At 34.3% G+C, this 24,938-nt stretch overlaps 1 protein-coding gene across 1 annotated transcript in view; it reads left to right on the top strand.

Annotated features, from left to right (window-relative positions):
• The window catches only part of RNGTT (RNA guanylyltransferase and 5'-phosphatase), a 306,020-nt gene that overhangs the window by 243,023 nt on the left and 38,059 nt on the right, over nucleotides 1-24,938 (top strand). The window contains exon 14 of the mRNA XM_029944807.1: nucleotides 12,137-12,203. Within this exon, the coding sequence (XP_029800667.1) occupies nucleotides 12,137-12,203 (67 nt within the window). The remainder of the gene's footprint in view (nucleotides 1-12,136; nucleotides 12,204-24,938) is intronic.

Here is a 24,938-nt window from a genome sequence, read left to right as displayed (position 1 = left end):
GCCCCTATGGCATTTCTGTTTTTAATATTTTTGAGGAACTGTCATTCTATTTTCCATAATGACTGTACTAATTTAGATTTCCTCCAGCAGTATAAGGGTTCTTCTCTCTTTTCTGCCTTCTCTTCATCATTTGTTATCTCTTAGTTTAGTTATTTTTATAATAGCCATTGTAAAAGGTGTGAAGTAATATCTTATTTTGGTTTTGATTTACATTTCCCTGAATTAGTGCTGTTGAGCATCTTTTCTTGTACCTGTTGGCCCCCCTCCCTTTTTTTTGTCTTTTAGTTTCTCTGCCCATTTTTTAATTGTATGTGTGTGTGCCTGTGCAATTGTCTGTTGAGCATCTTTTCTTGTACCTGTTGGCCCCCCTCCCTTTTTTTTGTCTTTTAGTTTCTCTGCCCATTTTTTAATTGTATGTGTGTGTGCCTGTGCAATTGTATGAGTTCTTTGTATATTTTGGTTATTAACCCCTTATCAGATATGTAATTTGCAAATACTTTCTCCTATTCTGTAGGTTCCCTTTTCGTTTTGTTATTGTTTCCTTTGCTGTGCAGAAGCTTTTCAGTTTGATGTAGTTCCACTAGTTTATTGTTGCGTTTATTATCTTTGCTTTTGGTGTCAAAAAATCATTGCTAAGACTGATGTCAAGAGCTTACATCGATGTTTTCTTGTAGATGTTTTATGGTTTCAGATCTTAACGTTCAGTTCTTCAGTCCATTTTGAGTTAATTTCCTTCCTTCCTCCCTCCCTCCCTCCCTTCGTCCCTCCCTCCTTTCCTTTTGAAGTATAATGGACAGACAATGTTATATTAGTTTCAGGTGTACAACTGATTCAACAATTCTACTCAATGCTCACCAGAACAAGTGTAATTAACCAGCACTTATTACAATATGCTGTACTTTTCATCTCCATGACTTATTTATAACTGGAAGTTTGTACCTCTTCATCTCCTTCATTTATTTTGTCCATTGCCCAACCTACCTCCTCTCTGGCAAACTACCGGTTTGTTTTCTGTATTGAAGAATCTGTTTTCTTGTTTGTTTGCTCATTTGTTTTTATTTATTTATTTATTGTTTTAAGTTTTTATTTTAATTCCATTTAGTTAACATATAGTGTAATATCAGTTTCAGGAGTGGAATTTAGTGATTCATCACTTACAATACCCAGTGCTCATCACAAGTGCCCTTCTTAATACCCATCACCTATTTAGGGTCCACATAGAAGTGAAATCATATGGTAATGATCTTTCTCTGTCTGGCTTACGTACCCTCTAGGTCCTTCCATGTGGTCTCAAATGACATGTTTAAAAAAAATTTTTTTTTAATTTTAGGAGTGCGTGGTGGCTCAGTTGGTTAGGCATCCAACTTTTTACTTCGGCTCAGGTCATTATCTCAGGGTTTGTGGTATCGAGCCCCAAATTGGACCCTGTGCTGGTGGCATGGAGCCTGCTTGGGTTTCTTTCTTTCTCTGCCCGTCCCCTGCTTGCAATCTCTCTCTCTCTCAAAATAAATAAATATTAAATTTTTTTAATTTAAAAATAATTTTAGGCATATAGAAAAGTTCAAACACAGTGCAGAGTATTTCTGTGTATCTCCCACATTGTTTTCCCATATTGTCAACATCAGGAAATAAATGTTGGTGCAAGCCTATGAACTTAACTACATTACTTATTCTACTTTTGCCAATTTCACCACTAATATTCTTTTTCTCCTCTAGGATTCCACACTGCATTTAATTTTCATGTCTCCTTAATCAAATCTGTGACAACACCTCATTTTTGTTTTTCATGATCTTGAGACTTTTTGGTGAATGCTGGTTAGGTATTTTATAGAATGTCCTTAGTTTGATCATTTTTGTATTTTTTGGTGGGAACACCATGGAAGTGATATTGTGTCCTTCTCAGTAATGATGTAGGGAAGGGGGAGACATGTTAATAAATCTTAATACTGTGATGTTAGATTTAGTTACTTTGTTGGTTTTTTTCTAAAGTTGCTACATTTTCTTTGTAATTAGTTAGTGTTTTCTGGGGATAAACTTCGAGACTAGGCAAATATCAGCTTTCTCATCATACTTTCATAATCTAGTTCTAATACCTTTCAATGGTTTTGGCCTACAACAATCATCACTAGGGTGTGTCAATTTTGATGTGGTGAATATTTCAAATAATGGTGAATTTCAGTTTTCCTCATTTTTTTCAATGGATTAGTGGTGATTTTACTCTAAGAAAGAACTGTCCCCTTTCCCATATGTTTGTTTATATTACTAAAGATTTAAGAATATTTTATTTCATAGGTTATAATCCAGCTCTATCCTTTATGTTGCTGTTTAGATTTTGGTTATTGAGAACTTCTTCAATTTGGCTTCCTTGCCTTTTTTTTTTTTTTTTTTTTAATTTATTTTGAGAGAGAGAAAGAGCATGAGTGGGGGGAGAGAAAGACAGGGGAAGAGAGAATCCCAAGCTGTCAGCGCAGAGTCCGACACAGTGCTCAAACTCATGAACCCATCAGATCATGATCTGAGCCAAAACCAAGGGTCTGATGCTTAACCGACTAAACCACCCAGGGGCCATGTCTCTTTGACATTCTGTCATTTTTCTGCACTTTTTACTTTCTAGTTCTAAGGTGTTCCAGGCTCTTCTTATATTTTTTCTCCCTCAGTCCAGGGATCAGCCATTTCTACAAGGACCCTAGTGTTTGTCTGTGTGTGTGGTGAATGATAGAAAAATCTAGATCCTCGGTCTAGTTATTGCTGCCTACTGTCATTACAGGCCCTCTCAGTTGACAGAGTTAGGAATGTGTCATATACTAACATGTACGTATACACACATGTATATTATTTCTTTATTCATCTGTGAATATATTAAAAGCTATGAATTCCTGTTAATACTGATGCCTCTGATCCTATTCCAGCATCCTATTAATTCTAGCTTTTTTCCTTGGCTTATATGTAATTCTTCGTACAGTAAGAATGCTGCATCTCCTTATCCATAACATTCATTTGTTAAATTCTAGCATACATATAACAGTTTCAGAATTACTAACCCATTACCCTCGTAACAAGTTTACTAGCTCAAGGACTATATTTGTGCACAGTTCTTTCACTCTGTAGCCCTATGAAATGTACTCAAAATACTGTTTTTGAGGTTAATTTAAGTCAATTTTCATCCCCACTCCCCTTAATGTAGGCTGTTAATCATTTGTAATATAGTTATTTTATATTGGGTTCCATCTACATTCTGATTGATTTTGATTGTTTACTTACTTAATTTACTGGGTGTATGAAACATTATCATGGTTATAATAAATATATATTAATATATAAATATAATAATAAAGTCATGACTTTACAAACAGGTATTCTCGTGGAATTGTCCTTCTTCATTTACCCTACCGCCTTCCCCTAAGGAAACACTCTCTTGAGTGTCTGTTTCAGCTTTCCTGAAATCCTTTTGCACAAAGGAACAGATATATGAATATTTTTAAATATTTTTTTTCTTACATTAATAACACACTATATATCCTTCTGTACTTTTCTCTTTTTTTGATAAAACAATAAGTATATCTTAGAAATTCCTCCCTATCAGTAAATAAAGATCTTCCTCATTAGTTTTTACAGCTGCTTATTACTTCACCGTGTGGATTTACCTTAACTACCTTGCTGTGTATTTAGGATATTCCAGTATTTTGCATACCAATACTGTGCAGTGAATAGCCTTATACATCTTTGTTTTTCAATTATTGGATGTGTGTCTTCAAGGCAGATTGTTAGAAGAGAGATTATCCGGTTAGAAGCTAAGTGCATATGTGGTTTTCTTAGATATTGCCAAGTTTCCTTCCAGAAGCATTGTCCTAGTCTTCTTTTTTTCTAGTTTGTTTTTTCAGCAACAGGTTATGAGACCTTTTGTTTTTACCAGTCTTGCCAACAGAATGCATTCTCCATATGTTTCACTTTTTGCCAATCTGATAGGTGAGAAATGGTATCTCAGTGCTGTTTTAATATGTATTTCTCTAATTATGAGTAAGTTTGAATATTTTTATATATTCTTTTTTTTAATGTTTATTTATTTTTGAGAGTGAGAGTTAGAGAGAGCACAAGCATGGGTGGGCAGAGAGAGAGGGAGACACAGAATCTGAAGCAGGCTCCATACTCTGAGTTGTCAGCACGGAGCCCAACGCGGGGCTCGAACTTGTGAACTGCAAGATCACGACCTGAGGCGAAGTTGGGCACTCAACCGACTGAGCCACCCAGGGACCCCTATATTTTTATATATTCTTAATGTCCTGTGTGTGTGTGTGTGTGTGTGTGTGTGTGTGTGTTGTCTTTTTATTTCTTTTCCTTATTTGTTTTTTCGTCAGGTTTTTGGCCCACTCCCCCTTCAGTTTTTGTGAGTTTTTAATAGAATTATTAGTTTTTTCCTGTGGTATATGTTGCAGATATTTTCTCAGTTTGTTAGGTATCTTTTCACTTTACTTATGCTACTTTTTGCCTTGATAGTTTGTTAAAAATTTTATATAGTATGACTTACCAGTATTTTCTTTTGTCATATGAAGATTAAAGGAGAATTCACCCAGGTTTTTTTTCCTTCTAACACTTGCAAGGTTTCTCTCCACTGTCCTGCGGTGTCATCTTTAATAAATAAAGTGTTTATGTGTAGATCTCTTTCTAAATTCTGTTATATTCCATTGGCCGACTTGCCTGCCCTATGCTAATACCACATTTTCTTTATTGGAGCCAGTCTTCTTACTGTGTTCTTTTTTTAGGGAAATCTTTTATATTTTTGTTCTTTTGCTTTCCCATGTCTATTTTGTAATGAGCTTATCAAGTTTCTTGAAAGATTCTGTCAGGATTATTAACATTGCATTAACTATATTATTCAACATTGAGATTTCCAATCCATTAACATGATATATTATTTCATTTCATTAATATAGGGCATTCCTTCCTCCTTTCTGCATTTTTTTTTATGAGAGAAATTGGCCTATACATTTCCTTTCTTGTACTATCTCCATTGCATTTTTTAAAGAAAATAAACTTTATTTTTAGAACTGTTTTATGTTTACAAAAATTTGAGCAGAAAATACAGAGTTCCATATATCTTTCCTCTCTCTCCTAGCACAGTTATTTCTGTTATTATCACCTAGCTGCTAGGTTTTTAGGTGGACGTAACGTTTTTCACTCATTTGGATAAATACCAAGGAATATGATGCTAGATCATATGGTAAGAATATGTTTAGTGTTATAGGTCACTATGAAACTGTTCTTTCGAGTGGCTACACTGTTTTACATTCCCACCGGAAATACATGAGCATTCTTGTTGCTCCACATTCTCACTAACATTTGGTGGTACCGGTATTTTGGGTTTTGGTCATTCCAATAGGTGTTAAGTGGTATCTCATTTGAATTTTCATTTCCCTAAGAACTTGGGATGTTCAGCATCTTTTTTATGCTTACTTGCCATATATATCTTCAGCAAGGTGTCTGTTTAGGCCTTTGGCCATTTTTTAATTAGGTTGCCCATTTTCTTACCATTGAGATTGTTGAGATTTAAGAACTCTTTAATAATTTTGAATAACAGTTCTTTCTCAGATATGTCTTGCAAATATTTTTTCCCAGTCTGTGGCTTGTCTTCTCATTCTCTCTTGATCAACATTGCATTTTCATGTCTGAATGTCAAAGTTATGCTCATTTGGTAAAATACAAATATATTCCTTTTTCTATTTTCTGGAAAAATGTCTATATGATTAGAAACAATTTTCCTTTAAATACTTGGTAGAGTTTGCTGAAGAATCCATCGAGACCTTTTGCTTTCTTTGTGGAGATCATTAAAAAATTTCACAGTAAAGACAACTAAGATACTCTATTTTTTCTTTTGTCAGTTTTATTAGTATATTATATTTTTCTGAAAAATTTTCTAGTGTCAGTTTTCAAACTTGCTGATGTAAAGTGTCTATGATATCCTCTTATTCTTCTTTGTTGTGTGTAGCCTGCGTTCTGTGTGTTATTCTTGCTACTGATTATTTGTGCTTTGTCAGTGTCACTAGGGATTTATCAATTCAATCATTCTTTTAGAAGAAAGAGGTCTTAATCTTCTTAATCCTATCTAATGGACGTTTTCTGTTCATGAATTTCTGCTTCTTATTCTATTTTCCTTGAGTTTCATTTAGCGGTATATTTCTAATTTGTTAAGGTGTTTGCCTAACTTGTTGATCTTCAGCATTTCTTGTCTTTTGGCATATACATTTTTGGTATAAATTTCTGTCTAAGTTGGATTTAGCTATACAAGTGTTTTGGGGTTTTTTTAAATGTTTGTTACTTTTGAGAAAGAGTGAGAGAGTGTATGTATGCGTGCAAGTGGGATAGAGGGGTAGAGAGAGAGAGAGAGAGAGAGAGAGAGAGAGAGAATCTCAAGAGTTCCCTGCTGTCAACACAGCTTCCAGTGGGGGATCCATGAGATCATGACCTGAGCTGAAATCAAGAATCAGAGGCTCAACCTACTAAGCTACCCAGGTGCCCCTCTCATAAGTTTTGACATAATTTCCTCTGGGATTTCCTTTCTGTTGCCTAAATTATTTATTGATGTATTTCTGTCATTTTAGACATGAGGATTTTCTGGTTATTTTTATGTTTTTGACTTCTAACTAAAATCTTGTGTTTGTAATGGAAATTATTTGTTTTAAAATTTGCTTTATGGCCCAGCATATAGCCATAAAGCCGTAGCCAATGTTTATACAGTGTCTGTGTATATGTATTCAGCAGTCCATGTGTTATGCCACTGTTGGGTGGTTATCCTATATGTTTTTGTTAGAGGTGTTGGCTGAGTTCTTCTGTATCTTTTTTTAATAGTTTCTTTTTTTTTATGTTGGTTTATTTTATGAGAGTGAGACAGAGAGTGTGAGTGGAGGATGGCCAGAGAGAGAGGGAGAGAGAATTCCACACAGGCTCCGCAATGCAGGGCTCGATCCCACGAACCAGGAGATCATGACTTGAGCTGAAATCAAGAGTTGGAGGCTCAACTGACTGAGCCACCCAGGTGCCCTGAGTTAATTCTGTATTCTTACTGCTTTTGTGCTCTGTTTTTTCCCCCATCATTTACAGAGAGAGGAAAGTTTAAATTCCTACCGTGATTGTGGATTTCTTTAATTTCATCATGTACATTATTGTTTTACATATTTTGTAGCTAGGTTATTAAATGCACATAAATTTGTTGACAAATTGAACCATTATTATTTTGAGGCATCTTGCTTTACCTCAGTGATACTTTTTACCTTGACTTTTTTCTGTCTGATAATAAAATAGTTACAAATATATTTGTTCTCTAAATACTGGTAGCTCAACATTTCTTCTTATATACTTTCGCAAAATGATTCCGTTCTCTGTGGTTTGCTTCAGCATTGTATTTATCTTTCTCCAGTCTTATTTGTTATTTCTTTTGTTTATTTTACTTAATACATATTTCACTTAATCAAATAGCATCTAAATTTTTTTTTTAATCTTTATTTACTATTGAGAGAGAGGGAGAGAGACAGCATGAGCAGGGGAGGGGCTGGTAGAGGGAGACACAGAATCTGAAATAGGGTCCAGGCTCTAAGCTGTCAGCACAGAGCCCAACACAGGGCTTGAACCCACAAACCACAAGACCGTGAATGACCTGAGCTGAAGTCGGAAGGTTACCGTCAGGCACCCCCTATACATCATTTTTAGGTAACATATTTATGTTGACATGCAGATTCTGGTTTGTTTTTTTTTTTAATTTAATTTAATTTAATTTTATTTTTTTTTCTCCATAATATTTTATTGTCAAATTGTTTTCCATACAATTTTAATGTTTTTTTAATGTTTATTTATTTTGGGAGAGAGAGAGAGCATGTATGTTCAAATGGAAGATAGGCAGAGAGAGGGAAAGAGCAAGAATCCCAAGCAGGCTTTGCACTGTCAGCGTAGAGCATGATGCAGGGCTTGAGTCCATGACCTTTCTCCTCTTTCTTTCCAGAACAGGTATTTGTTAATATTTGTATTTGTGAAGTTGAAGCAAAATAAACATAAGCTGAAATTAAGAGTCAGCCTGCCCCCCTGGCTGAACCACCCAGGCGACCCAGATTCTTTACGTAAACAGGGTATTGGTGGTGTGGTGGTGGTGGTTTTTGTTTTGTTTTATTTTGTTTTTGTTGTTGTTGTTATTTTAACAGAAGTCTAGAGCATTTGTTAAGCCTGTACTAGGGTTTAGAAAATAAACCAGAATAGAAAAGTGTAAGCTATGAAAAGTCTATAAAGATAATAATAAACTTACTCATTGGCTCATCCAAGTTTGGGGGGCCTAACGGCAATATGCTGCTTTTATTTACATCCTCCAGGGAGTCTTCGAGACTACTTGAGGTCTTCTCAGTGATACGCATTTTCTCAAATGCAAGAAGCCACTATTGATCCCATATTAAGTGCATTTGCATTCTCTTTTTTCCTAATAGTAGATACATCAGATGCTGTTTCTGTAAGAAGTAGAATATGTAAATCAGATACTGTAAATTTTTTCAGGATATTTTGTTGGAGATGAAAAATATATAAGCGAGTATTGTAATTAGGGCTTGTAGACAGAATAGTTAATTTTGAGTTACTTAGCTTACTCTTAATTTAAAATGATTCCATTCTTTAATTTGAAGCTATTATAGACTCAGTTTCCTTTTAAAGCAGGTTGTTTTATTTTGTTTTGTTTTTTACATCAGATATAGATATAGCATTAAGTTATGGTGAATTAGGTTCTTTTCAATAATGTTCATCCTGTTACCTGACAAGTTTTATTTTTCCTTTATGTGAGAACCTTTTCTGGAAATAACTTCTCATCTTTCTTTCCAGGACAGGTACTTGTTAATATTTGTGTTTGGGAAGTTGAAGCAAAATGAACATTAGTCTTGCCTAGGTTTACTTTTTCAAAAACTCTATTAAGTCCTTCTCATTCCTCTGGCCCCCACTTTCCCATATCTAATTGCTAGTTTCCAAAAAACATCTTCTTTGATAGCCACACTATAAAAATATTTAGTTACAATTATTTTAGGAGTTGTTGGCATTTGTATAAAGGTTATGTTAATGTTCATATAACTTAAGGGCAAAGTAATTATATGGTACTGAATGAGTCAGAGTTTCTGTTTTAACATATACATATGAATGCACTTACCAGTGCTGAATTAATGCCTTACTCTGGGGATTTAAACTATGTGATTGCTATATTATACACAAATACCCTGTCACCATAAAATGGTGCCTATTATATGACAACAGTTATGTATACAGTTTGGCAAAATAGTTTTTTGAGATGTAAAATGATTAAAGAAATACCCCATCTTAAAAATGTCTCCAAGTGTTCATTGTTTTGCGCATAGCAGGCCTTTAGATTATGGTACATATTAAAACCCACTCAACTGGTGGCGGTAATATAATCTGTGGTAAGTAATAGGTACATGAATGAAAAAGAACAGTATTTAAAAAGTGAAACATATATATGCCACATAATTGATACATTTAAGAAATTTCTTGTTTAGGGAAAGGTAGCTAGCTGTTAGGCATTTTGGAGGAAGGGGGACACACTAAATGGTATATTGGCAAGCTTCCTGAAAGGCATATGCATAGTAATCAGATGCATATTGATTTTTAAATGTCAGCCAGCTTTTACTCTCTCCTTTCTCTAGCATCTATTTGTATGAACAGTGACTATTCTTACTTCTGAAGGGGGTTTATTAGGTTTTTGTGAACATTTGTTATATAGGAAATAAATTACTGCTGCTATAAATAACTAACATTAAATTCGTGATACTGGCAGTGATTTGTGAGCAATTTAATTTCTTATATGTTAATTGATGGCGGAGACATTGCTGATGCTTTCTACTTGTATTTGGTGAACAAATGCCTTTAGTCATGCTTATGACCTTCAACAACCTGCTAATGAATTACTATAAGTATCATGTTCCAAACTTAAGTAGCTTTTTGCTAACTTGGTTTCATCAGGATTGTGTTCTTCATCTATTAACATTCTTTTAGTGGCCTTTAATGCTTTATAAGCCTTTAAAGAATGTCAAGGAGCACAGGGTGTTCCTGGGAGATTAAATATCTACCTTATTTCATGAAATCTAAGGTGCTTTGAGAGTATCTCTTCTTAGTCTTCCTAGACTGAGTCAGTGGAAGGTAACTAAAACCATCCCACGGCTGTCACATGGCTGACAGTGATTGTAAGACACCACAGGATATCAGAGGCATCTAGTTTTCAGAGAAGTTAAAATATGAAGAAATGCATACTTGGAATTACTGAAGTAGGATTTTTGATGTCACTAATGATAAACTTTAAAAGGATGGTTATGATAGGGGCTCCTGGGTGGCTCAGTTGGCTGAGTGTCCACCTTTTGGCTTTGGCTCAGGCCATGGTCCCAGGACTGTGGGATTGAACTCCCTGTTGGGCTCAGCACTGAGTATGGAGCATGTCTATGGTTTTCTCTCTCTCTCTCTCCCCCTCTCTCCCTCTCTCTCCCTCTTTCTCTCTCTCTGTCTCTGTCTATCTCTTTCCCCCTCCCTCCCTCCCTTCCTCTCCCTATCTCCCTTTACCACTCTCCTTTATTTCCCTCTAAAATTAAAAAAACAAAAAAGGTAGTTATGATAATCTTGTGTTCTGGTTTTTTATGATTAGACCAATATAGTACACTGAAAATTTTCCGTTTGATTATTTTCAGTTTGCAATCTTTTGTTCACTTTAGATACTACTCAGTGTTTCATTCTCAGATTCATGCAGTAGAATGTACAGTCATCCTTGAGATAATTGTTTTGCCTGCTGCCATAAAAGGCTATTAACTTTCATTACCTAGACCCTGAGGAGATGTATTTTGAGCAAACAGTACAGGCAAATTATTTTTCCATATTCTTTATGTATAGTAATGTTAAGACTGGAATTGTGTCCATTTGTGCACAGTGTCCATTAAGAAAAGATTTATGATAAAAGAAAAAGGATATAATCACAAGAATGTTTAATTATACCCTTCTCATGCCCTGTGCCACTACACACACCCCAAACATAGTTCTAATGATGGTGGTTCTTCATTTACAATGTTTAATGCAATCAGGAATGATGGATGTCTTTGAAGTAGAAGTAGGAGAGAAAGAATGATGCAGGGAAGGTAACCTTTATTTATTTATTACTTAGCTCTCTATGTGATTTGCTTTTATTTTCATATGCATTTATTTTTTTATAAGAACAAATTACATCTTACAAAAATATGACTCCATACTGCTTATAAAGAAATGGCATTTGACATTCTTGGTATATTCTAAGCATCATTTGGATTTTCATCTTCAACTAAATTATCCCTCATTGTAGCCACGCCTGTTCACTTTCTGTCTCAGATTTTCTGCATTTTCAGGGCCTTGTCTAAATTTCTCTTATTGCCCTACCTATCCTTGAAGGCTAAACTAAATCCCATCTATTTGAACTTTTCTAGCTCCCTCCACAGCAAGTACCTCTTACTTCACTACTTTGCAGTGGCAAATACACTTATCAGAGACCACCTTTTGTTTGGTAGGGTTATTTGCTTATTTGTCTAGTTTTCCTGTTAGATTTTGGGACTGAGTTATTTAGGCTTGTATTAACTCCTGTAGCACGCAGTATAGATATTCAATGAGTATTTCTTGAATCCTTACAGATTTTTAAATATATACTTTACTTCTTTTCATTTTTTTCCAGAGACACTATGTAGTAGTTTTCTAGAATTACTAGTTTGTCAGACTGTTTTCTGTCTAAAGTGTCCATTTTCAACATTACCACTATTTTCTGAAATACAAGAATTATTGTTGAATCATTATAATGTATCCCTGAAACTAATTTAACATTGTATGTTAATTATACTTGAATAAACAAACAAAAGCAAAGTCCCCTCCTGTGATAATGTTTCCAAATCAGTTAAAAAAAAAAAAAGAAGAAGAATTATTTCTTTGCTGGTTACTATTCCTAAGCGCAGAAGACCAGAATAATTGCAAAGATATTAAATTTCATGTTACCTATCTGTTATACAAATTTTGATGATTATAAAAGCTTCTTATATAAGGAAGAGTATTTTCATAGTAATGTGGGTTTTTTTGTTCTTGTTTTGTTTTTCTTTTCTTGTAGGTTACTTCCTCAGAATGTTGGCCTGCTCTATGTTGGAGGTTATGAAAGACCCTTTGCCCAAATCAAGGTATGACTGTTCATTTTTCAGTATACTTTTCTTAGATGTAGTTCACTTGTCCAGAACCCACCAAACACCTGCCAAAAACCCACCATCAACATATTAAAAATATGAATGTGAATTACTGCTTTTACCTATTTCTGCTGAAGAAGTAATTCAGTTTTTCAAAGAACTGATTATTTTAACATTCTTGCCCATGGTAGAGTTAAATATGACCAAAGCAGTATTTAAAGTGTACAATTTGATAAATTTTGACATTCTTAACACTTGTGAAACCATCTCTGTAATCAACATAATGAACATGTCCATCACCCCTAAATGTTCCCTGTGCCTCTTTGAAATCCCTTACTCCTGCCCTTCCTCTTTTCCCTTCCAGACCCCAGTCGACCACTGATCTGATTTGTGTCATCACAGATTAATTTGCATTTTCTAGAATTGTATATAAATGGGGTTATGCAGTATTTCTCCAGTCCCTCTCTCCTCCTTTCCCTCCCTCAGCCTCTTTGATGCAGCATAATTATTTTGAGATTCATCCATGTTGTTGCACTTACAAATAAATAGTTCTTTTTATTGCTAAAGTAGTATTCCATTATATGGTAATAGCACAGTTTCTTTACCCTTTCACCTGTGGATGGACATTTGTGTTGTTTCTACTTTTTGGCTGCTCTGAGCTTTTATATACAAATCTCTGTACAGATACATACTTTCATTTCTCTTGGGTAAATTCCTAAGATGGGAGTGGCTGGATTAAATGGCAGTTATATGTTTAACCTTTAAGAAACAACCCAAGTATTTTCCTTGCAACGTTTGGTATGGATGTTTAGTGATTCTTATGGGTACGGAGTGGTATTTCACCAGTTTTATTTTGAATTTCTATCATGACTACTAATGTTGAACATCTTCTCTTATGCTTATTTGTCATCCAGACGTCTCTAGTGAAGTGCATGTTCAAATCTTGCCATTTTTAAAATTGAGTTGTTTCTCTCTCTCTCTCTTTTTTTTTTTTTTTTTTTTTTAATACTGCTGAGTTGTGAGCATTCTTGTATCTGGATATAAGTCCTTTATCAGATATATGATTTGCAACTTTTCCCCAGCCATAGCTTGTCTTTTCATTCTCTTAAACAGACTCCTCAATGAGCAGAGTTCTTAATGTTAATGTTCAGTTTATACGTTTTTTCCCTCATGGCTCATACTTTTGGTACTGATACACAAAAATGTTTGCCTAACCAAAGCCACGAAGATTTTTCTCCTTTGTATTCTAGAATCATTATAGTTTAAGGTTTTACATTTAGATTTAATATCTATTCGAGTTAATTTTTGTATAGGATTTAAAGTTCAAGGTATAGAGGAATGTGAGCCCCCCCCCCCCCCCCCCCCACCTTTTTGGCACATGGATATCCAGTTGTTCCAAAACTATTTTTTAAAAAACTATTCTTTTCACCATCAAATTGCCTTTGTATCTTTGTTTGAAAATCAATTGATTATGTATGTGTGAATCTATTTCTGGACTCTTTATTCTGTTCCATTGATCTTTGTGTCTACCCCACCACCAATGCCACACTATCTTGATTATTGTATCTTTATAATAAGTCCTGGAGACAGGTGGGGTAAATCCTCCAACCTTGTTCTTTTTCAAAGTTGTTTGGCTACTTAGGTTCCTTTAATTTCCATACAAATTTTAAAATGTCAAATTCTCTAAAATTGCCCACTAGAAGTTTAATTTGTATTATGTTAAATCTATAGATCAATTTGAAGAGAAATGATATCTTAACAATATTGAATCTTGTAGTTTGTGAAGGCCACATATTTCTCCATTTATTTAAATCTTTAACATTTCTCAGCAATATTTTGTTTAATTTTATTAACCTTTTTCATTTTTCATAGATTTATCCATAAATATTTTATATTTGTAATGTGATAAAAGTATTTTTAACATCTTTATGAAGAATTTTTCCATAATTTTTGTTTGCAATAAATGTAGGAAAAAGTGGGGTTTTTTAGTTAAAATATAATTAATATACAATGGCATATTCATTTCAGGTGTACAATATAGTCATTCACCTGTGCTGTACATTACTCAGTGCTTCTCAAGTTAAGTGGACTCTTAATTCCTTTTATCTCTTTCATTCCTTCCATCCCCATTCCTTCACCTTTCCTCTGACAACCGTCAGTTTGTTCTCTGTATTTAAGAGTCTGGGTTTTTGTTTGTTTCTTTTTTTCCTTTGTCTGTTCATTTGTTTCTTAAATTCCACATATGAATAAAATTATTTGGTATTTGTCTTTCTCTGACTACTTCACTTAGCAAAATATCTTCTAAGTCTATCTCTATTGTTGCAGATGGCAGTGGCAAGGTCTTATTCTTTTTATGGCTGAGGAATATTCCATTGTGCATATGCACACATACATTTTCTTTCTCGATTCATCTGTTGGTGGGCACTTGGTTGCTTTCATACCTTAGCTATTGTAAATAATGCTGAGATAAACATAGGGATGTATATATCTTTTCAAATTAGTGTTTCATTTTCTTTGGGTAAATACCCAATAGGGAAGTTACTGGATCATATGCTAATTGTACTTTTAAATTTTTGAGGAACTTCCACACTGTTTTCCATAGTGGCTGCATCAGTTTGCATTTTTGCCAACAGTGAAAGGTTGCCTTTTTGTTTCGTTGATGGTTTCCTTAGTGTGCAAAAGCTTGTTATTTTGGTGTAATTCCTATCAAAATCCCTATCAAAATATCAAAAAAAGCAACAGCATTTTTTATAGAACTAGAAAAAATAATGCTAAAATTTGTATGGAATCACAAAAGACCCCAAATAGCCAAAGCAATCTAGAGAAGTTTAAGAACAAAGCTCTAAGTATCGCACGCCCAGATTTTAAGATATACTACAAAGCTGTTGTAATCAAAACAGGATTCTACTGGTACAAAAGTAGACCCAGATCATTGGAACAGAATAGCCTGGAAATAAACCCATGATTATATGATCAATTAATGTAATACAGAGGAGGCAAGAATATACAATGGGGAAAAGGCAAGCCTCTTCAACAGATGTGTTGGGAAAACTGGACTGCTACATGCAGAATAATGAAACTGGACCACTTTCTTCCACCTGACACACAAAAAAACTCAAAATGTATTAAAGATCTAAATGTGAGACGTGAACTAGAAGAAAATAGAGGCAGTAATTGTTTTGACGTTGACTGTAGAGACATTTTTCTAGATATAAAAGTATTTTTTATTTCAATTTCTGATTGTTCATTGCTAGTATATAAAAAGATTAAATTCTTATGTGTTTACTTTAAATCCTGCAGTTTAACTATACTCAGTTATTAGTTCTAGTCCTTTTTTTGCATATTCATAGGATTTTCTACATAAATGATTATGTCATCTATAAAAGACAGTTTTTCTTTTTTCTTTCTGATCTGGATGCCTTTTATTGCTTTTTCTTGCCTTACTACATTGAATAAAGCCTACAGCACAGAGTTGAATAGAAATGATGAGAACAGACCTCCATGCCTTATTTCTGATCTTCAAGAGAAAGTGTTCAGTCTTTCATCAAACATTGTTTTTATAGTAATATTAGTTAAGAGTTGAATCCTAGACTCCACCTAGGCTTTCACGTAAGAAGTGGAATAATATTATGAGCATTCAAAGTAGTAATATAAAGGATAGTATGAGACCATCCTTTCTTGTTATTACAAGTTTTGTTGATACTTTCTTATAGGCCTGTAAAATTTTTGTTTTATGTTTTTTGTTTAGTTTTCTGATTTTTCCTTACATTTGTTTCTTGACTCCATGAGTTGTCTCTTGTTCCATTTGGAGGGGTGTGAGTTCAAATTCCTTCCTACTTCATAAATGACATATATTTTTATGCTTTGAGAAACAAGGATTTTCCCCAAAAGACTGAGCCCGAATTGGACATAAAAGATATTTAATATTGAGGAGGTTTAATAACATTATTGGCCTTTCTTAATGAAAAATCTTATTTTAGTTACCATAGGATCAACACCTCTTTAAATACCTCCACTCATTTAGTTTAAATAAAAGTGATCTCAGAAGTTCATCATCAGGATCTTAACTTGTGGACTCTCTTGAAGTTTTCTTCTTTCTTAAGTAATGACAAGCATTCAGGTACATTTGCTTTCTTCTATTTTTAATGTCCCTGGCACACGAGTTGGCAAGAGTTTCTTCATAAAGCTCACTCACTGTCCTCTTCACCGAATTCAGTAGTATTGCCAGGAATTCTAATAAGTTTCTGCAGGAACATTTTTGAAAGCCTAATTTTTTTTCTGTCCATTGGTTTGGAAAATCCTGTTTGTCCTTATTAGAACTGGAATAACTAAAAAGTGAGAGGTTTATATTATATATTTAGGGGAGGGTAGAATTTGTGTTGTTACAAGTTTCAAAAACATAGTCTAATATATATGTGAGGTCAATTCCTCCATCACTCACCTGATTTATTAACGTAACATTTTCTTTATCCAGGCCTTTCCTAACAAGCTCAGTGACAGAGGTCAGTCCTTTGTCAATCCTTTATGCCTGGATAATCAACTCAATAGAAAAAGGTCCATTATTTTAAGACACCTTTTCCCTTTAATGTTGCTGTGAGAAACGTTTCTCTCATAAACTGTGAAAGGATTGCTTATCTTTATTAATTATTCAAGTTGCTTCATAATTCTCATGGTTCTCTTGAAAATGCTGTATAGATCCTTACCTAATTCAAATATTTATAAGTTAACTGGAAAACAATAAAAAAACCATAGTTTAAATGACTGAGATTCAACTAGAAATTTAAGGTTCATTTCTTCCCTTGTCTTGCATCTGACATCTTTGGACATGAAATACCAATACTCCCATTTTTCTCCCATTAAACTAAATGTAATGATACTGTGTTGTGTGGCATAGATATCAGATAAAAAACTTGATAAATTGAAACTGGTTTGCTTTTCTTAAGAGCAGATTAGTTGATTTTTTTTTTTTTTGTAAATAAGTTAGGAAATTGTTCACTTGAATATTTAGGAAAAAGAATTCTTTCTTACTAACATCACAGGACTAAGTTTTGAGTGACTTGGTGTTCAAGGCTCTTTTTCTTAGAGACATCTTACAGTTGTTTTTCTAAAAAGCAGCTCCATTTTATAAAGATGAAAGAGAGAAGAATGAAAACGCAGAAAGGATAATAGATATTTGGACGAATGTTAAATAAGTTCAGAAAGTGCTGTAGCATGACCGGAGATAACGGCAGTGTTAATGTATAACACGAGTCATTACAGCCGGGCTCACACACACACACACACACACACACACACACACACACACACACACTTGTCCGTTATTGCCCATCTTTCAGTTCTAGCTTCCAGCCAAGTCCTACTTAAAAACACAAATATATACAAACATGTGACTTCATTATAGTCTTAGACTAATATATCTTTATGCTAGTTTCAGCTTTCACTGCTTTTAGGGGAAGTTATTCCAACTTACCCTTCATTTTTTTAACATCTTCCATAAGTCATTGGGGACTTTCTTTTCTCAGCAACTTCAGTCCCTTTGTAGATAAGTTTCACCTGAGGTAGTGACTCTCTTTTCAGATTATTAATCCCTTTCAGAATCCTTTGAAAGCTGTGGACTGACCCTCTCTCTAGAAAAGAGCACGTACATGCGCTTCTACTTATTAAGTTTAAGGGGTTCATAGACCCTATTGAAGGGCATTTAAGGACCCCAAACTAAGAACCCTAAAAAGTGAATAAAATGTTTTTCTAAATTTTTCAATTATATATATAATTATAATTTATTATTAAAATATAATAAAGAAAACACTGATCATCTTATGAGTTGTCATTTAGAATCAGGAGTTGCCTCACATATGTACATACTATTGTTCTGTGCTATAAATGAAGCAGCTTCACCCTCATCTAAGGCTTCTTTTAACTTTATTGAGACTAACATTCTAAGTGTACTATCCATGGCTATCTATGACTTAAGTTTTCTTAAGAGATGTGGTTCATTATATCTTTATATGCAGTCTTTGGAATTAAAAAGGGAAGTTTTGTTTAAAGCAAAAGTTTGCTTAATTTATACGCTTTCCCGCTATCAGAAGATTTTTAGAAATCCCTTATTTGGAGGGATGGTATTTCCATATAGCTTTATGTAATACCTTTGTCTTAATTGTGTGTATATAAATTCTGTTATTCGTAGCTTATTTTTATAGACAGACATGTTCAAGTTTAAGTAATAGTTTATATTTTATCCTTATTATTCTGTTTGTTTTCCAAAGCATCTCACAGTCTAGTAAAAATCTTAATGCTATTTCTATAGGTTACTAGTCCTAGAGGCTATACTTCGCAGCCACAATCCATAAAACCAAGAAGTATTGAAGTCTGTCAACATCATTTTTAATCAACATCAGGGATTGTTCTGGAAAGATTCAAGGCCACAGTGCTGTCCCTCCCTGCAGGGGTTGGTATTAGCTGCCTCTCCCAGCTCTGACAGCCCAAGAAGTAGGAGAGGCTGTGAGGCTGAGTCCGACAGTTTCCACTTCGACACTGCAGAATGGCTCAAAAATGTCCTCTGTATTTTACCTATGAATTCCATGCAGCAATCATATGTGAGAAGTAAGGAATATAGTCGTCATTCTGAGACAGTTAGTTTACAGTCAGTATAGCTAAGTTATTCCCTGCCTTGGATCCTGGCTGGTTCCATCCTTGCCGAAGAACGGGGAGCCCTTAGTCACAGTCTCCTACTCCAAGCTTTCAGAGCTTGAATTTTTAAAAATCTCTTTATAGCCAAGGAAATACAGTATTGGTGTTTGCATTCATATGCATATGTAATAGATGCAAATAAATGGTGATCTCTTCATTTTTGAAAACATATTTGGAAATTCATACCATCCCTCAGACCTTTTTTTATTTAAAAAAGTAGAATTTTTTTCTCTAAGGTATATTGAGTTAAGATTGTCATTTGTTGCTTAAAAGTATATTTGAGATTGCTGGTGACTTGGCAGTTTTAATTTCTCAGGTCGGTTAAATTTTTAAAGGTCAAGTGGGGACTCTCAATTATGAAAAGACTGTGAAAAACACTAAGGAAACTAATTTGACTTGTTTACTGACTGCTGATCTTTTAGAAAATATTTGAATTTAGGAAATAATATATATATTAGATCAGCACTTTTTACTAAAATCTTTACTAAAAGATTTACTAAAATATAGATTTAGCATCTATATTTTAAATTTCTAAAATATCAGAAGTATTACATCAGATAAAGATGCAGTCTTTAAACTGAGTATTCTAGTTTAGTGGCTTCCAAACTTTGATCATGACCTGTAGGAAGGTAAGAAACGTATTTCTATTGAGATTCTATTCTACACATGCATAGATTTATAGACACACAATGTAAACTGAAATTTCAAACTAAGTGTGATACAGTAGTTACTTCCCATTCTGTTCTGTTTATTTTTCTATTGATTTTTAAAAATGTTTATTTATTTATTTAAAAAATTTTTTTAATGTTATTTATTTATTTATGAGAGACAGAGAGAGACAGCGTGAGCAGGGGAGGGTCAGAGAGAGAGGGAGACACAGAATCCGAAGCAGGCTCCAGGCTCTGAGCTAGCTGTCAGCACAGAGCCCGATGCGGGGCTGGAACCCAAGAACCGTGAGATCATGACCTGAGCCGAAGGCTGACACTCAACCTACCGAGCCACCCAGGCGCCCCAAAAATGTTTATTTATTTTAAGAGAGAGAGAGCATCTGCGCATGTGCACTTGGTAGTGGAGATGGTGAGGCACTCTGACAGGGAAGGGGGGGGAGAGACAGAGAGAGAGAGAGAGAGAGAGAGAGAGAGAGAGAGAGTGAGAGAGAGAGAGAGAGAGAGAAAGAGAGAGAGAGAGAGAGAGAGAGAGAATCCCAAGCAGGCTCTGTGCTCGATCCCAAGAACCTTAAGATGATGTGAGCTAAAATCAAGACTTGGATGCCTAACTGACTGAACCACTCAGGAACCCCTGATTTGGTTTTTAAATGCTGGTCTTAACCCACAAGTTAACTTCTTTTTTGAAATGTGGGTCACGACTCCGTTTGGCAGACACTGCTGCAGGGTAGGACTTGTGCAGCTCATGCTGCCTTACGCTTCTGGCAGGAGACTGCCACACTTCTGCGGCACATGTGATAATGAGGAGGCTTACCTGCCCCTGACTTGGTGACAGCCCTCTGAGTGGCTTTGGAGGGAGAAGAAAATGATAAGATGTCATAGTTGCAGGGAGCAGGGAGGAGAAAAGATAAATGAGAAACGAATTAAGATGTTTTATGCAGCCAAGTAAAGCTATTTTCTGTTTTAAAAAAAATTCTCATTCTCAAGAACAGAAGGGAGGCTTCCACACCTACTCTGTCTTCCAATTGATTTCATGTATTCTGAGGATAGAGAAAGAAATAAAGGTAACATCCCCCCTAGCAGAAGAAATTGGAAAGAAATGTAGATAAGTGAGAAAATGAGAGAAAGCAATGGAATCAGATCTGGATGTGTGCAATGTGTTCATTGAATAATGGCTAAATTTTCTCTAGTACTGTAAGAAGAGGCAAATTTTCAGTGTCTCATAGGTGGTAATAAAGGAAGACATGGTTATCCCTTTGTTGAAAATAGATTCAAAGTGTGAGAGAAGCTTTAATAAAACAAGACAAAACCGAAACCCTCATGGAAGCTAAAAGTCTTCCTACTTCTATGCAGTAACTCGTAAGTTTCTGACAGTATTTTACCCTGCACACTTGCTGACAGAGTGCTTCAGGGTCACTGCAGACTGTCAGGTGAGCCCACACTGTAACTTTCTGTATGTTAACATCATGCATTGTTTACTAACAAGTCACACAGTAATTGCAGACAAGGCTTCCAAAAGGTATTCCGTAGTACTGGTTATCCTGCCACATTTACCACAGTGGTTTTGGCAGCATTATTGCCAAAATTTAGTTAACACTTAAGGCCTGTCTATGGTCACATGTTTCAGTTTTAGTGTTTTATCTTCCTGTCCTTAGAAAACTTGTCTACGAGACCATAAGCCTTGTAGACACCGGTCTTGTGTACTTCTAGATTCTCAGCATTTGGTATAATGCCTGAGACATAAAAGCACATAAAATATTTGTTACCATTATTGTTACGGATCCTTAGGAAACCAAATATTGTTGTTGTTTATTGAGGTTTAACTGATACAAAAATTTTATTAGTTTTAGGTGTCATGACACAATAATTCGGTATTTGTGAACATTGAGAAATGATCATCACCAAAATCTAATTAACCCCATTACTGTACATGGTTGTCCAAATTGGTTTTTTTTTTAATTATGAGAACTTTTAAGTGCTGTTTTCTTAGCAACTTTCAGATATGTGGTGCAGTATTCTTAACTATGGTCACCGTGCTATGCATTAAATCCCACTGACTTATTTATTTTATAACTGGAAGTTTGCACCTTTGACCCCCTTTACCTTTTTCACCCACCCACACCCCACCTCTGGCAACTACCAGTCTGTTCTCTGTATGTAAGAGCTTGGTTTGGTTTGGTTTGGTTTTTGTTCTTTGATTTTTTTTTTTAACCATTAAGTATTTACCATGAAATTCATAAAGTATTTAGAACTCTGCTCTAACTACATACATATTTAGTGCCTCTAGAATTTTATTTTTCTAATATATAGTACATCTTGAGTTGGGATATCTTTGAGGCAATATAAATTAATTTTATTTTCTAATTTAAGATTGTGGTTGTAAATTATTAACATCAGTAGCTTTATTTGAAATGTAGATTTTATGAATACATTATTTTGAGAACATTTTAAATATAGTTCTCAAATTATTTTCCAATTAAGAAACTTAGCATTTTTCTTAGCTGGAAATTCCAGTGAGTTCAGTCTCTCTTGAGCCAGAAACTTTATGGACAAAGGTTAGAAATTGTTTTAGCATCTTCTAGTTTTTGTTAAAAACTAGACTTATATCAAGCTTAGTTCTTCTTAAATGTGGTTTGGAGAGGAAAGGAATAATTGCAGGTCTTTTTTGTAATTTTGAAATGTTCTCAAAGAAGTGGATGGTATCGCATCATGTATGTTTAGGTATTTATAATGCAGTGGCCCTCCTATTTTGGTGAAAGGAAATAACATGGTACTTCTCATCCTCTTGTTGTGTTTTCCTATCAGTATTTTACTTCCAAAACAAAGTAGTTCTCTGACTCAAATTTCAAAGGCACTGATAGCCATTTCAGTACAAAAGGTTATACTTAAAGTGACTATGGCTGAAGTCCTTTTTCAGACAAATAATTCCAGGTTCTGATCTAGATTTCTATGATACCTCTAGAAATTATGTATTTTACTTTATTACCATCAAAGGAGAAAAATAATTTCTTTAGGAGTCATTTATGAATATTCATACATCTTCTTGCCTAATAAAGTTTTAAATAGCCTCCCCTCCGTAATTGCAGAGAATACAGAAAAGAGCCATTTCATATGTCTGTGACCATGAATCAGACAGTTGGGAAAACTCCAGATCAGGCTTGTCTTTTTTGGCTCTTCAAGAACAGTAACAAACACAGAAACTCTGACACTAGATAATACAAGTCAGTAAATGTTGCCAAAATTTTAATTGGCAGTATTAACATTGCTACTTTGAGCACCTTCAGAAGTTTGAGACTGCTGCATAAAATGACATCCTGTCATTAATAAATACTGTGGGGCATGGATAAAACAAGAATACAGAAGTATAGTCAAGTAAATCTAATACTCTCTTTAAAAGGTTTCTTATAAAAAGATAATCATTTTTCCACACCCTCTAATTTCATTATCTGTAGAATTATTTGCCCATAAGTAAAAATGACAAGTTTGTAGTTTTAAAATTCACAAATTACGCTAAATACAATGAAAGATAAAAGTTTGCAGAAACTGTTACAAATTTAAGTTTGACATTACAAATACAGGTCAGCATTGAGGTACCATTCGAATATCTACAGTTTTACTAAAATATTTTAAATATTTAAATTTTTTCTATAGCATCACCAGATCAGAGCATTTCTGATACTCAGGAAATAGTTTCACAGGTGATCATTCATCTGCTAAATAATACGTTGTTTCTGATATTAAAGTACTTACAACAGTCAAAATATTATCAGTAAACATACATTATATGCACATTCTTTTAAAAATACCTATTCAGGGTCACCTAGGAGGCTCAGTCGATTAAGTGTCCGGCTTTGGCTCAGGTCATGATCTTGCGGTTCATGGGTTTGAGCCCCGCGTCAGGCTCTGTGCTGACAGCTAGCTCAGAGCCTGGAGCCTGTCTTTGGATTCTGTGTCTCCCTCTCTCTCTGCCCTTCCCCTGCTCACACTGTCTCTCTCTTCCACTCAAAAATAAGTAAAACATTTAAAAAAATTAAAAATATCTATTCAGAATCTATTTGGATAGACACCTAATATTATATTTTGGGTTATTTCCTATCCAGAATTTGTTCCCTAATAAATTGCAATATTTTAATATCAGATTTGACTTTCTAAGTCTTAGTTTAATAAACGAAGTTATCTAGTGGAAAATTCATTTAATGTAAGCTTTTTTTTTGTTTTTTGTTTTTGTTTTTGTTTTTCTGGCCAAAGGGGCTTAGACTTTAAGAAACAAATAATAAAAAAAGAGTACTTAAGTTCAATGTATACCTTATGTATAAAAATTTTTCTCATTTTATCAAATATTATAACCATATGATATCTTTGGTCATCTCATCTATTTTCTTCTTTGTCAGTATTTGAAAACTTTCTATAATGAAAAAGGACAAGTAGGATAATTAATTTCTTTAAAACCAAAAGCACAAAGAGTTTTAGTACTGCTATCAAGCAAAATATATATTATAGACATTTGTTGAGCACTAGTGCCAGGCATTGTTCTAAATAATTCTCAAACAATATATAAAGTGTAGGTACTTTTAGCATTTCCAGTTTTACAGATTAGGAAGACCTGAAAGGTGGAGTAACAAACCCAAGATTACACTGTCAACAGGTAGTATAGTTACATTATATTGCCTTCTACGGAGTATTATTTTATTGATTTTAGTGTCTAGACTTTAGCGTATACTGTGTGGTTACTATTTATGTTGCATTATTACCATATACAATATTATTATAGTCCTTGAAGTCCTTCTGAGTTTGGCTTGTCCAAATTATCCCCATAATTGTGATATAATCCTAGTTAAGACACTGGCTGGACTGCATGACTCTTCAGGGTCTTCATGGACTCCAAGGAACAAGATAGAGCATCATTGTGGTTTGTTTATGTAAAAAGATAAGGGAGTATAAAGAACTTAAAGTTATAATCTTACCTCTGCTACTTATTTAGTTAATATTGAGTGTTTATGTTCATTGGTTGTTAACAGCAAGGACTGAGAGTTCTTGTACTGGGAACATTTGTGAGTCTGTGAGATATTGGAAGGCTTCTAATTATAGTGTCTTCTGATATCTTCATGAAGTATTTTTCTTTCTATTCCCAAAGCATCTAGTTTGATGTTTATTTTGTCATATATTTCTCCTCAGGTATTATTTTTAGAAGGGCCAACCTACTTATTATTTTTCTTTTATATTAAGTGCTTCTTATTTTACCTTTATTACTTCTTGATGTTCAAAAGATTTGGGTGAAAGTCTTCTCTGGTTATTAATTTGAAGCAGTCTCTGGAAATCTGATTTGTTTCTTTAAGAAAGATACCAGATGGTAGGAAATCAGGTATATAAACAAATCACC

The sequence above is a fragment of the Suricata suricatta genome, chromosome 7, assembly GCF_006229205.1.
Source record: "Suricata suricatta isolate VVHF042 chromosome 7, meerkat_22Aug2017_6uvM2_HiC, whole genome shotgun sequence".
Classification (NCBI taxonomy): Eukaryota; Metazoa; Chordata; class Mammalia; order Carnivora; family Herpestidae; genus Suricata; species Suricata suricatta.
This window is presented reverse-complemented; position numbering and strand designations above follow the sequence as displayed.